At 46.4% G+C, this 12,206-nt stretch overlaps 1 protein-coding gene across 3 annotated transcripts in view; it reads left to right on the top strand.

The window, feature by feature from the left end:
* Window positions 1–12,206, top strand: part of ENG (endoglin) — a 52,571-nt gene that overhangs the window by 16,744 nt on the left and 23,621 nt on the right. For all 3 annotated transcript variants that reach the window (XM_081179746.1, XM_081179745.1, XM_081179747.1), the window contains 2 exons: window positions 6,160–6,291; window positions 11,613–11,778. In XM_081179746.1, the coding sequence (XP_081035872.1) occupies window positions 6,160–6,291; window positions 11,613–11,778 (298 nt within the window). The remainder of the gene's footprint in view (window positions 1–6,159; window positions 6,292–11,612; window positions 11,779–12,206) is intronic.

The raw sequence follows: 12,206 nt of genomic DNA, 5'->3' as shown, positions 1-12,206 counted from the left end.
GTGGGATTATGTGTCACCTGTAGTAGTGCCAATTCTGCTTATTAAAGTGGTCAAGTGGGCACATGTTGGGGTAAGGCGATCTCTCAGATAAGCTGCTTCCAAGTTGTTAAGGGCTTTATGTACTAATAGTAGCACTTTGAACTTGACCTGGTAGCAAATTGGCAATCAGTGCAGACCTTTGAGCACAGCTGTTGTATGCTGACAAGGCCTCACTCCTGTCAGCAACTGCGCCGCAACATTCTGCACTAACTGCACCTTCCAGATCGAGTGTGAGGGAAGCCACATAGAGCACAGTGCAGTAATCCAGGATTTAAGTAACCGGTGCATATGAACTACGGTGGCAATTTTTATGTAAGCTGCCTCAGTAAGCTTCAAATGAATTAATAATAATAATAATAATAATAATAATAATAATAATAATAATAATAATGTTATTTGTACTCCATCCATCTGGCTGGGTTTCCCTAGCCACTGTTAGTTTTATTAATCTGCATCCAGGTCTCTCAACCTCTTGATAATAGCAGTGAGGTCAGGTGAGGGAGGTGTTCTCTTTCCCATCTTCAGTGTTACTGTCACCACAACCCTGTGAGTTACGGATTACCACAATTGAAATTGTTTGCGTGCTACTTTTCAATGGCAAGCCATGCTTAAAACCGGTCACAGCATCAGAATTCTTTATTTTTCTTTGTTTCATTCTATTTACATACAAAATATCTTGAAGCAATTTAAGAACAAAAGCATAAATGTTAAAAACAATTAACAACAATTTTGTATACAAAACAATTTAAACATTTTAATGTATAAAAGCAATTGTATTCTGTCTGTCTGTCCATGCAACCTCCAGATTTACTGCTGGTGTAATTAATTGGCTAAAAATTCATACAACTTGGCTGAAACCCTATCCCAGTTTACGTGGGAATAAGCTCAGTGGGATTTGCTTCATGTAGACATGTATAGGATTGCACTTTTTTCTGGAATCAAGTTACAGCTCTAATTAGTCACCATTATACACAAGCTTCCCCCAGAACAGCCACTTAAGCATCAGTCCCTTCCAAAAAAACCAAAAAAACAAAAAGGACAAAAGAGTATAGTACGCGGTTTTGCATAAAATGTGCCTATGTTGTACTGTATATATGCATGGATGCACATTTAGAAAGCATTTATATTATTTATAGAAATAAATGCATCCCACTCTGGTAGGGAAGTCTGGGTTGACCTGCTCTGTTTGCTAAAAAAAAAAAAAGAGCTCGTTGTGGACAGGCAATTTCAAGGTTCTTAAACTTTACACTAGATATATTTATTCGCTGTTTACATGTATATCACACCCTACTTCCAAGGTGGCATGTGTGGTTATTCCACTTGCCCATTGATCCTCACAATGCCCTGGTTTAGGTAGGTTAGGTTGAAAAAAAGTGACTTGCCCAAGATCACCCTCTGCCTCCTGGTTTCCTTCTGCTCTCCTACTCCATCTCCAGTTAATGGCCACGCTGGCGGTTAAAATGAAATTTACAGATTTTTCAGAGAGCCGGAATCTTGTAAATTTCTCTTTGCAGCTGCTCAGGCCTTTAGCAATTGCCAGACAGGCAGCTTCTGAGGAGGAAAGGGAAGTATTGTGAGTGTGTGTGAGCCCTTCACACCAACAGGCCACAGCTGCTTCGGAAAACACAACAGATGCGGTCACGGATTTCCCAGGCCAACCCTGGCAGTTCCCCTTTTAAATCTGGAATGAACAGATCCAGAAACAGGCAGGATTCCCTTTGACTTTAAAACCTTCAACTGAAAAGCAACCTGTGTGGTGGCAGCACCGCTGGGGGCGTGGGGGGGGGGGAGGAGGAGGCAGGGATGGACAAGTGCCTCCCTGAACATTTACTGACCTACTTGTTTACAGTATTTATACCTCATCCTGCAGCAGCTGACAAAATCTGGTTCTAATGAAACTGCAAAAAAGGCATGGCAAATAAGGAAAAAAGAGAGTGGTTGGGAAGAGTGGAATGCAAGCTTGAGCACAAGTTATTTGGGTTACAGTTCTTAGAGTTGCAGCCTATGTCAGTGGTGGTTCTGGCTGTCTTGCTCTTTATAAATAGCAGCTTTCTACCCCCCCCCCAAAAAAAACACACCAACAAATTTAGGAGCAGAGCTGGTGACAATTGCTCAGGCCAGGAGGAGAGATCAGCCCCTGCCTCACACTATACATTTAAAGCATTGGGATGCCACTTTAAACCAGGGGTCGGCAACCACAAGAGGCCCATGTGGGTTGTTTAACCGGCCCATGGACCCCCGCCACCCGCTCAGGGACCTCTGTTGCCTGCTCAGTCAGCTCTCCTGTAGCTAATGGTAAGCTGCGCACGCCTCCTCCGCGCCGGAAATAGCGTTCGCGCATGTGTGCGTGCACACATACACTCCAGCCCACCGTGGGACTGTGAACCGGCCCAAGTCAAAAAAACTTTGCCGACCCTTGCTTTAAACTGTGCTAGCTTCCCCCAAAGAACTCTGGGAGCTGTAGTTCTTTAAGGTGCTGAGAGTTGTTAGGGCGACCCCCTATTCTCCTCACAGGGCTGCAGTTCCCAAAGCTCCTTGTGAAGAGGCATCAATTGTTAATTTACTCTGGAAATTGTCACCGTGTGATGAGGGTGGGGGGGTGTCCTCCAAAAACATCTCAAATCCCTTAAATTACAGCTCTCAGAATTCTTGGGAGTTGGGAACCATGGCTGTTTAAAGTGCTGTCCTAGCACCTTAAATGTATGGTGTGAATGAGGCCTGAGGCCTGATGGTAGTTAAAATCCTCTCAGGAGGGGGCTTTCCCTCCTCCCTCAAAATATTGTGCATGATGTGGAGAAAGTGAATAGAGAAACATTTCCCCCCCCCCCCCCTCGCTCAGAATACTAGAACTTGAATGAAGCTGAATGTTGGAAGATTCAGCACAGAAAGCAAAGAAGAAAAATTCTCACTGTGCATAGTGACATTTGGGGATTCATTCCCACAAGAAATAGAGGTGGTCTCCAATTTCGATGGCTTTAAAAGAGGATTGGACAAATCTGTGGAGGACATCAATGACTGCTGGGGAAATACATGTTAATAGAGGAAATTGCTTGCAAAAATTACATGTCAGGAAGAGTTGTATATGCATATTGGGAGAAAGGCACACTAAAGTGCTCGCATTTTTATGAGGACTTTTTGTTTCAGTTTAATATTCATTCATTCATTCATTTATATATTTGTTTTCTACCTTTCCTCTAAGGAGCACAAGGTGGCACACAAAATTCTGCCCCCCCCAATTTTATCCTCACAACAACTTTGTGAGGTAGGATAGCCTGAGCATGAGTGATCGACCTCTCAGCGAGCTTTGTGGCCAAGAGGGGATTTGAATCCTGGTCTCCTGGGTCGAGCACCCTAACCGCTACAGCACACCGTCTCTCTTGTGGGCTGCTAAGTGTGATTCATTAGCACCCCAAGCCTCTAAACAAGAGGTTGAGGGGCTATTATAGTGCTAGGGTGGCAACTAAACTTTGTACAAGACGGCTACAATATTTGTGGTCGGCATCAGTGTGGCATTCAGTACCACTTGTGGAAAGTGAAGAGCTGGGCCTCTGAGCTCCCTCACTGCATATCACACAGAAACAAACACAAATCTGCTTCGATACAGGCAAGGGCACACAGGATTGTTGGTTTCCTCTTCAAGCTTTGTGTTTGAAGCCTGGGTCTGATGCTTACCCCCTATATTAACTGCAGTGAGAGGGAGACAGGTTGGTGACAACCTGAGGTCCTCTGTGCTTTATTTGCAAATGATTTCTCTAGGTTGCATGAGGTGCATACAAAGTTCAGCAGCATCACACTGGGGGCTGTCATGCTGGTTTGCTTGCTGTTTCATGGATGGCAGCACTTTTCTTTTAACTTGCAGCCATTTAAGAGACAGAAAAGTCTCCCATGTTAAAATATCTCTGTGACTGCCGTCCATGCATTAGGGAGAACTGCATGGGCTGCTTTGGATTTCCTGGAAATTTCCACTGCATTCATTTACAGTGCTGAAGAGGCAGCACCCATGTTGGCACTGACCTGTGATAGGGCCTTCTTGGTGGCTGTTCCCTGTTTGTGGAACCCTTTCCCCGTGAGGTGTGTCTGGCCCCGCTTGTGTTACTATTCTGGAGGAAGGCATGGAAGGTCACTTCTGAAGGGGGCTTGAGGCAAACCATATGCACCCATTTTCATCCGGTGTGGCATAGTGGTTAAGAGTGTCAGACTGGAGACCAAGGTTCAAATCCCCCACTAAGTCGCGAAGTTCATCTTTCTCAGCCTAAACTACCCCTACAGGGTTGATTGTGGGCATTAAATGAGGAGGGGGAGAAGAACCACATGTGCCACTCATTTTGCGCTCCTAAGAGAAAAATGTAGGACATAAATGCAACGATAAATAAATGCAATATCATATTTCCCTGCATTCTCTTCTCTCGGCCATTAAACAGGCCACCGGCCTCTGGCGACGTGGACGGACAGGCCCGGAAGTGGCTGAGGCCTAGATGCGGAGGAAATGATATTCACCCTATCCTGCCAGTAAATAGGATGGGAGCAAAAATCCCCCTCCTGTGTTTACAAAGGGGTTGGTGGGAGGGTGGTTGCGTAGCAGCCGGCCCCTGATGTCACAACTGTGGCATCCAGACAACTGGCTCCCAGCCCCGACCGAGCGTCAGGGGAGGGTAGGCCGGGGCGGGCGGTCAGGCTCCAGCCCGAAAAGAATTACTGGAAGCCGGTTTCTATAAGCAGATCCCAGGGCTCGAGCAGGCAGGAGAAAGCCTGCCGCCATACTGGGGGGGGAGAGAAAACAATGGCTTCTGAAAAAGGGCAGGGGGCTAAAAATAGATGCGGGCCTTTGCCAAGGCAGGACGGCGGAGACTCAAGGGGTCCTGTGGCCGCCCCCACAGAGCCGTGTTTATTCATTAGCTCATGCCACTGCTATGGAGCTGAATGTGTTGAGAGAGAGAGAGCACTTGGGTCTCTCTCTGGTCGTGTTTTTTGTTTTGATTTTTGCTGTGCTCCCGCCAACCACAAGCCTCCTACAAATTTCGGAGAGAACTGCTTTGGTAGCGGTGGGCCGGGCAGATCAGTCCAAGGCTACATGTGCCACTGAGGTCACTGGCCTCCAGGTCTGACCTGAAGTCTCCAGGTTTGCCTAGACCTGTCCAGGTTTGGGGAAGGCTGAATCTCCAGGTGTGTAAGAGTGATGGTGAGGAGAAGAAGATGAAGATGAAGACGACTGGCAGGATCTGGCTACAAATTATAGCATAGGCAATCTTGTAGGGTTGGAGTGTCTGCCCTCCTTCACACCCCTCTCCCAACTAACCTCCACCTCTAGGTCCCCACCCCACCATATCAACTGGCGCTGCCCCCATGTCTCAGGTGTGGGCCCTGAAATTGCCAGAGTCTAGGATGCTCCTGACCTGGCAATCCTATGTACTGGGAGAGAGGGGGGGGGGTCTCTTCTGGTGTTGGGACAGTAATGACCAGAAATAAAGAAGCAATGCCTCTCAAAGCTATTTGGTGATTTCATTTGCATTCCTCCTTTTGTATGTTCATCCTTACTGTGAGATATGCTAAGGTGAGAAACTGAGTGGCCCACAGTTACCCAGTGAGCTTCCTAGCCAAGTGGGGAGTTGAATCCTGGTCTCCCAAAGGTCCTAGTCCAACATTCTAGCCATTACACCACACTGGCTCTCCCTGCCATCACACTCTGCCTCTTTCTCCCAGTCCAATATCTCTTGGAGGTTCTCACCACTCCAAACCTACCCTACATCTTAACAGTTTATTTTACAAATTTATACCCCACACTTTCATAACTATACAGAGAGGCAGAGCACAACATATAAAAGGATAAAATCAATCAATGATCCTTGAAAACATCACTGAAACATCAGCAAATATTGATGGATAAAAAGAAGAAGAAAATCATGTTGTACAAGCTTGTCTAATAAAAGAAGTTTTCAAGAAACCTCTGGCAGAAGGGAGGGATCCTGCCGAGCCTTTGCTGGTTCCACAGGGCAGGGCCTGCAACTCTAAAGACTACCACTTGGTTTAATAAATATCTTTAAAGACTACCACTTGGGCAGGAATCTCTTCACCTGTCCTGAAACACTTGACTGATGATCCCCTTTTCCATTTCTCTGCCAGATGCCCTTGACCCAGTTCAGCGTCAATGTGTCAGCAGCAAAAGGAGGCCAGAAGGTGGTTTTTGTGGTGAACTCCAACAAGCACACCATTCTGAATGTAACTACAGGGGATCACCGCCTTGCCTTCGTCACGGTGAGTACCTGGGCTGAGCCACATCCTGCAGACCTTGTATAATGTACATCAGGGTGGGGAGCCATTTTCAAGCATGAAAGGAGGGGGTGAAGCAAGGCCTGTGAGTGGTGTGGCCTGGGGAGAGACCTGGAGGTCAGAGAGAGAGACCTGAAGGGTTTTTGGGCCTAACGTACAAGAAGTGTGGTGATAGACTGGAAGGGAATGAGTGAGAGGTGATGCTCTTCCATTGCTTTGTCCTTTCACTCTTTCCCTCCTTCTTGAATGGGACTTGGCAGCCAGTAGCTTGACCCACCTGGTATAACAGGGTACATGGCTTCATGCGCTGTAACAGGCTCCAGAGGAGTCTGTGACCTTCTGTCTTCTTCTCCACAGCTGGAAGAAATCTCCCAAATTCCAGATCTTTAAGGATAGTGATAAGCTACAGAAGATGGAGGGAGGGTATTAATCCTGGGGTGGTGTCTTTCTTTATCTTAGCAGTTGAGAGAAGGGGAAGGTATGTGGATTACAGAAAGTGAAGAAGACCAGTCAAATTTGTACTAGATTTGTACTAGAAAGAGGACCCTCAGCAAACAAGATTCTTGGTCATGAGTTAATCAGGACAGGGCAGCGGGGGGCTAGGAAACACACTGCATTTTGCAGGGGGGGCAGTTACATTTCAGGTGCTTTAAGTATACATCAGAAACCTTTAAGTGTGGGTGTAACAAGTACTTTTTCAAAAATGCTGGCCGGGGATGATGGGAGTTGGGAATCCAAGAATATCTGTCGGACCACTGGTTCCCCATTGATGAGCTAGAGCACGATGCTTTCTCCTTGGTATATCAGTCCATAGGGTCACTGGACTATTGACTGACAGATTGTTTGATTGTATTTATACCCCACCATTCACAACAGCCCCAACCTAGCTCACCCAAAGGAGTGGGTGAAGGAACCTCCTATCAAGGTACCATAAAATATAAACACATACACACTCATATACTAGGCAAGCAAGAGTCATTATTGGTTTACAATTGCACAGGCTGCTCAGGTATTCTGGGAGAGGGGTGTGGAAGCAAGCATACACGCAGGAAGGGACTGCAATGTCAGTGGCACTGAATCAGGATGGCTGCTCAACACTGGCTACAAAAAGTGTTCCCCATTGCACAGCATGTGCCAGCCTGCTCTTGCCATTGGGATGCAGAGTAGTGCATGCAGGCATCTCAAAAAGCCCATGCAGGCTTACATAGTGCTATCCTGGATGTGCCGTTAACGCCGTTACCACAGGCACCTTTTTAGTGACTTAGTTACCAAACAGCTAGATGCAGGTTGACTAGCGCATGGGCCTCATGCTTGGAACAGACCAAGGATCAGTCTCAGCACACAGAAGCATAAGAAGAGCCCTGCTGGATCAGACCAGAGGCCCATCTAGTGGAGTATTCCATTCCTATAGTGGCCAGGCAGGTCCCTGTGGGAAGTCCCAAGGAGGACATAAGCACAACAGCTACATCTTAGCTCCTGCATCAGACACAGTGTACCAGATGCTGGCATGGCTGGGTGAATGTTACCCTTGATCACATTATCCTCCATGGATTTGTCTAGTCCTATTTTTAGAGCCGTCCAAGTTGGTGGCCATAAAGACACCTTGGGGGAGTGAATAAATGTCAGGAACTTATCTGTCTGCCGCCACTGTGTGAAAAAGCACTACCTTGCACATGCCCTGGATATCCTACACTTTCGCATTATTGGAAGACCTTGAAGGATTCCAGTACTGTATTTAGGAGAGAGGGAGGGAAACCTCTCCCTCTCCCTCTCCACTCCATGCCAAATTTTGTGCCCCTTTGTCATGTCGCAACCCATGACTTTGCAAGGCCCCCGCAGGTCCGCTTCCTCTGCCCATGGATCTCTCTGCCGGGAGGCTCTGTGACGCAGATAACCTGGGGAAAATCTCCCATTTCCTCTGGCTGTTTGGCATAGGGTCAGGGATGGTGCTTGGCTCCAGCCAGCTCAGCCGAGCCTGTGAGCTTTGTTAGCAAAATAAAACCCTTTTCCTATTTGTGTCTAATAATAAAAAAGGGCTGACAATGGAGGCGGGATGGGGGAGGGCAGTGGCGCAAGAGGCACAATCAGATGCAGTGCGGCACCATTAGTTCAAGCTGGAGGGCAGGCCCCACCCCCACCCCCACCCCACCCCCGCCGCCACTGTACTGCCTTCTTGGACGTTCCATTCCGTGCCCTGTATGGGGTCAGGAGGGAGATGGAGGTGTGCAAGGCAGCTCTTAGTCACCTTTTCTCTTTCCATTCCTTGCATTGTTGGCTGGCAAAAGGGAGCCTTTAGGCTGTGACAAATTGGGTGGGGGGATGAGCCACCATGCCCTGGAAAATCCCAAAGCCAGGCCAAACTAGCTTCCTGGTGAGCCACCCCTTCCAAAATACTGGTTTTTGAAAAGTCTGAAAGATTGAGAAGAGTTGTGTTGGTTTTTCTTTTTAAGAAAAGAAAGAAAACACACTTTTTGGAGTCTTAGTAAGTAATCTGGTTACAGGTAGGTAGCCGTGTTGGTCCGCCATAGTCGAAACAAAATTTAAAAATTCCTTCCAGTAGCACCTTAGAGACCAACTAAGTTTGTTATTGGTATGAGCTTTCGTGTGCATGCACACTTCTTCAAATACCAATAACAAACTTAGTTGGTCTCTAAGGTGCTACTGGAAGGATTTTTTTTATATTGTTTCGATCAGTTTCTCGGTTTTCCTATCTTAAATCCAGTAACCCTCTCCCCACATTCTGCAGTAATTGGCATTAACTGGCAACTGGGGGGGGGACCCTTTGAAAATGCACCAGCTTTTTAGTGCGCCCTGGTGTGAGAAGGACGCAACAGCTGACGACACCCTGGCAGTCCTGGGGGCTGGCTGGGCATTGTGAGGAATGCACCCCACAAAAAATTCTGCTCAGGGTGACAGGCCCCCAGCCTCCCCCCCCCCCCCCGTGCTATACCTCTGAGTCTGATTTATACTAATATCAGCCAAGGGAGGGCAAAGTCAGCCATGCAAACCCCATCCCATGTTTTCATCTTTCTTAACAAACGGGATATAAAAGTAAAATAAAATGGAAATTCCCAAATATGTTGCTCTTTCTAATGTTGGTTGTGCAGCTATTCCTTCAAAGAATTCCTTTTGAGCCTGGCCAACCTCACAGGATTGATTGTTTGACGCCTGACTCTTTTCAGCTTTCAAGGCAGACAACAATAGGTTATAAAATTCCTTTGATCGTGGGGGGAGATTAGCTGTCAGCTTCTGCCTGACCTCTCTGACTTGTTCTTTCCTCTCTGTGCTGAGAAGGTGACTGGGGGGTCACAGAGAGCCTTTGTGTCATTCCTTTTCCGTAACCTACAGGGGGATAGAAAGTGTAAAAATAAATTCTGAAAATTGTAGCTGACAGAAGTAACTGCACAGTTATTGGTGTGCCAAAAATCATTTCCTGTTTCCTTCTTGGATGCCCAAAAGTGTAAGTGCCATCTCATAATCAGCTTAGAACTGCAGTACCTCAAAGAACACCTCTCCTGATTGGAACCAACCCAGACCCAGTGATTATCACCTGAGGCCTTTCTTCGTGTGCCTCCGCCACAAGGCATGCAGAGGGTGGCAATATGAGAACAGGCCTTTTCTGTGGTGGCCCCCCATTGCGGGATGTTCTTCCCAGGGAGCTTCGCCTGGTGCATCCATTGCATATCTTTAGGTGCTAGGCAAAAGATTTCCTCTTCTCACAGGCCTGTGGGACTTTGGGGTTATTATTTTATGTATTTTTGTGTTTTCATATTTTAAACTGCCCTGTGATCCCCAGATGAAGGGCTGTATAGAAATTTAATAAATAAAAATAAATAAAATAAATGTTGCAGGCATCATCATGGAGCAGTGACCAAACACCCACTGTAATGACATTACAGCCTCCAGTCTTTCGCTGATAAAAAAGCAGGGATGTCCCTGAACTAGGAAGGCATGTTGGAAGATTCAGGACAGATAAAAGAAAGGACTATGGAACTCCCTCCCACCAGAAGCATTGATGGCCACTAAACCAGATGGCTTCAAAAGAGGATTAGTCAAGTTCATGCACGTAAAGGCTATCCTCTGCCTCCACAGTTGGTGGTAGAAATGCTTCTGTATCCCAGTTGCTGCAAACCACAGTGCCCTTGTGTTTAGACCCTGCTTTTGGGTTTCCCACAGGCATTTGCTTGACCACAGTAAGAACAGAATGCTGGACTACATGGGCCACTGGCCTGATCCAGCAGGATCTTCTCGTGCTCTTATGTGCCCCCCCCCACTCCCATGTCCAAGGAGGTGGTCTAGAAGGGAATGTAGCACTCAGGTTGAAAACGGTTGCCCTACCCTGCTGTATTTAAATACTACACCTCCACACAGAGACAATTGGTGTTTCTGGAAGTGAAGAAAATTTAAACAGGGCTCATTTGCAATGCACGTGGGTTCAAAGTGTACAATCACTTGCAAAATGTGTGCAGTTAAATTATGAAATTTGCTACCCTTATTTGAGCATGATGTCTTCACATGGAGATCCAATGATGTCGAAGTAGGTGCTGCAGGTGAGGTTGGGAGGAAGGCACCCATAGGCTGTCACTCCTGTTCCTCCCTGTGTAAGTGGAGCAGTTAGGGATGGGGGAGAAATTTTGTTTGGTTTGCATTTTAATGCAAACTAACAAATTGATAGTTCACAAAACAGTGTGCAAACCAACATGTACCTACCCATCAAAACTCACCCTTTGCAAATTTTGTGATGCAACTTTCCAACCCAAAAATGAGTACAAACATGAATTTATTAATGGGAAGTGTGCACAAAAATACATTTAATCATGAAAATAACATTTAAGATGCATTATATTAGGGGGTATAGCTTGCAAAAATGAAGACTGGAAAAAAGGAGAAACTGAGAAGAAACCAGAAACGACTGATTTGTCCACTGCTCTGAGTGACTGGACAATATATCACCTCATCCAGCTCCCTGTCTCCTGACTGCGTGGAACTCCCCTTTTAAAAATAGAAAAGTGAGGCCAAAGTTACAAGACCCAATGCTGTCCAAGGACTATCTCTCAATGTTGTGCTTGAATCCAGACATGAAATACATGGAGGATTTATAGAGTGCAACTCTCATTGCCAAAAGGAAACACTAGGGCCCCTTTTTCAGCCAGAACTTCGTGGAACTCAGTTCTAGCACCTCTCAGGTCTCCATTGCTATTATAAGAAAATGAGGGAGGTGTTCATGATGAGCTCCAGCATCTCTTTTCTATAAAAATAGCACGGGGAACACTCTGATTTTATTCTGCTGTACATTTCTTTTCCAGGATGTGAAGAAACTCACGGTCATAGGGTTCAACAAAGAAATCAACAAAACCGATTTGCCTTCCTCCAATGCGGAGATCCTAAATTGGGCCAAAACTAAATATGAGGGTGTCAGCACCTTTGTAGAATTGGAAGACCCTCAGAAGATTAACTTTCAAGTCAACAGAGGTCAGTTCTGTTAAGATGGTGTTTCTTAAGTCAAAGTGTAGCAGGAGTCCTCCCTATAGAGCACCCTTCCTCAATCTGTGGTCCTCCGCATGTTGTTGGACTACAACTCCCATCAATTGCTGGCTGAGGCTGATGAGAGTTATAAGAGTTCAAAACATCTGGAAGACACCAGGTTGGTGAGGAATACTATAGAGCCACAATGACTTGCTAAGGGGAGCTTACCCCACCTGATTCAAATCATTTGCATGCAGTTACTAATGAAGCGGGTGGCGCTTTGGGTTAAACCACAGAGCCTAGGGCTGGCCAATCAGAAGGCTGGCAGTTCGAATCCCCGTGATGGGATCAACTCCCATTCGGTCCCAGCTCCTGTCAACCTAGTAGTTCGAAAGCACGGCAAAGTGCAAGTAGATAAATAGGTACCGTTCCAG

The sequence above is a fragment of the Podarcis bocagei genome, assembly GCF_964188305.1.
Source record: "Podarcis bocagei genome assembly, chromosome: Z".
Classification (NCBI taxonomy): domain Eukaryota; kingdom Metazoa; phylum Chordata; class Lepidosauria; order Squamata; family Lacertidae; genus Podarcis; species Podarcis bocagei.
This window is presented reverse-complemented; position numbering and strand designations above follow the sequence as displayed.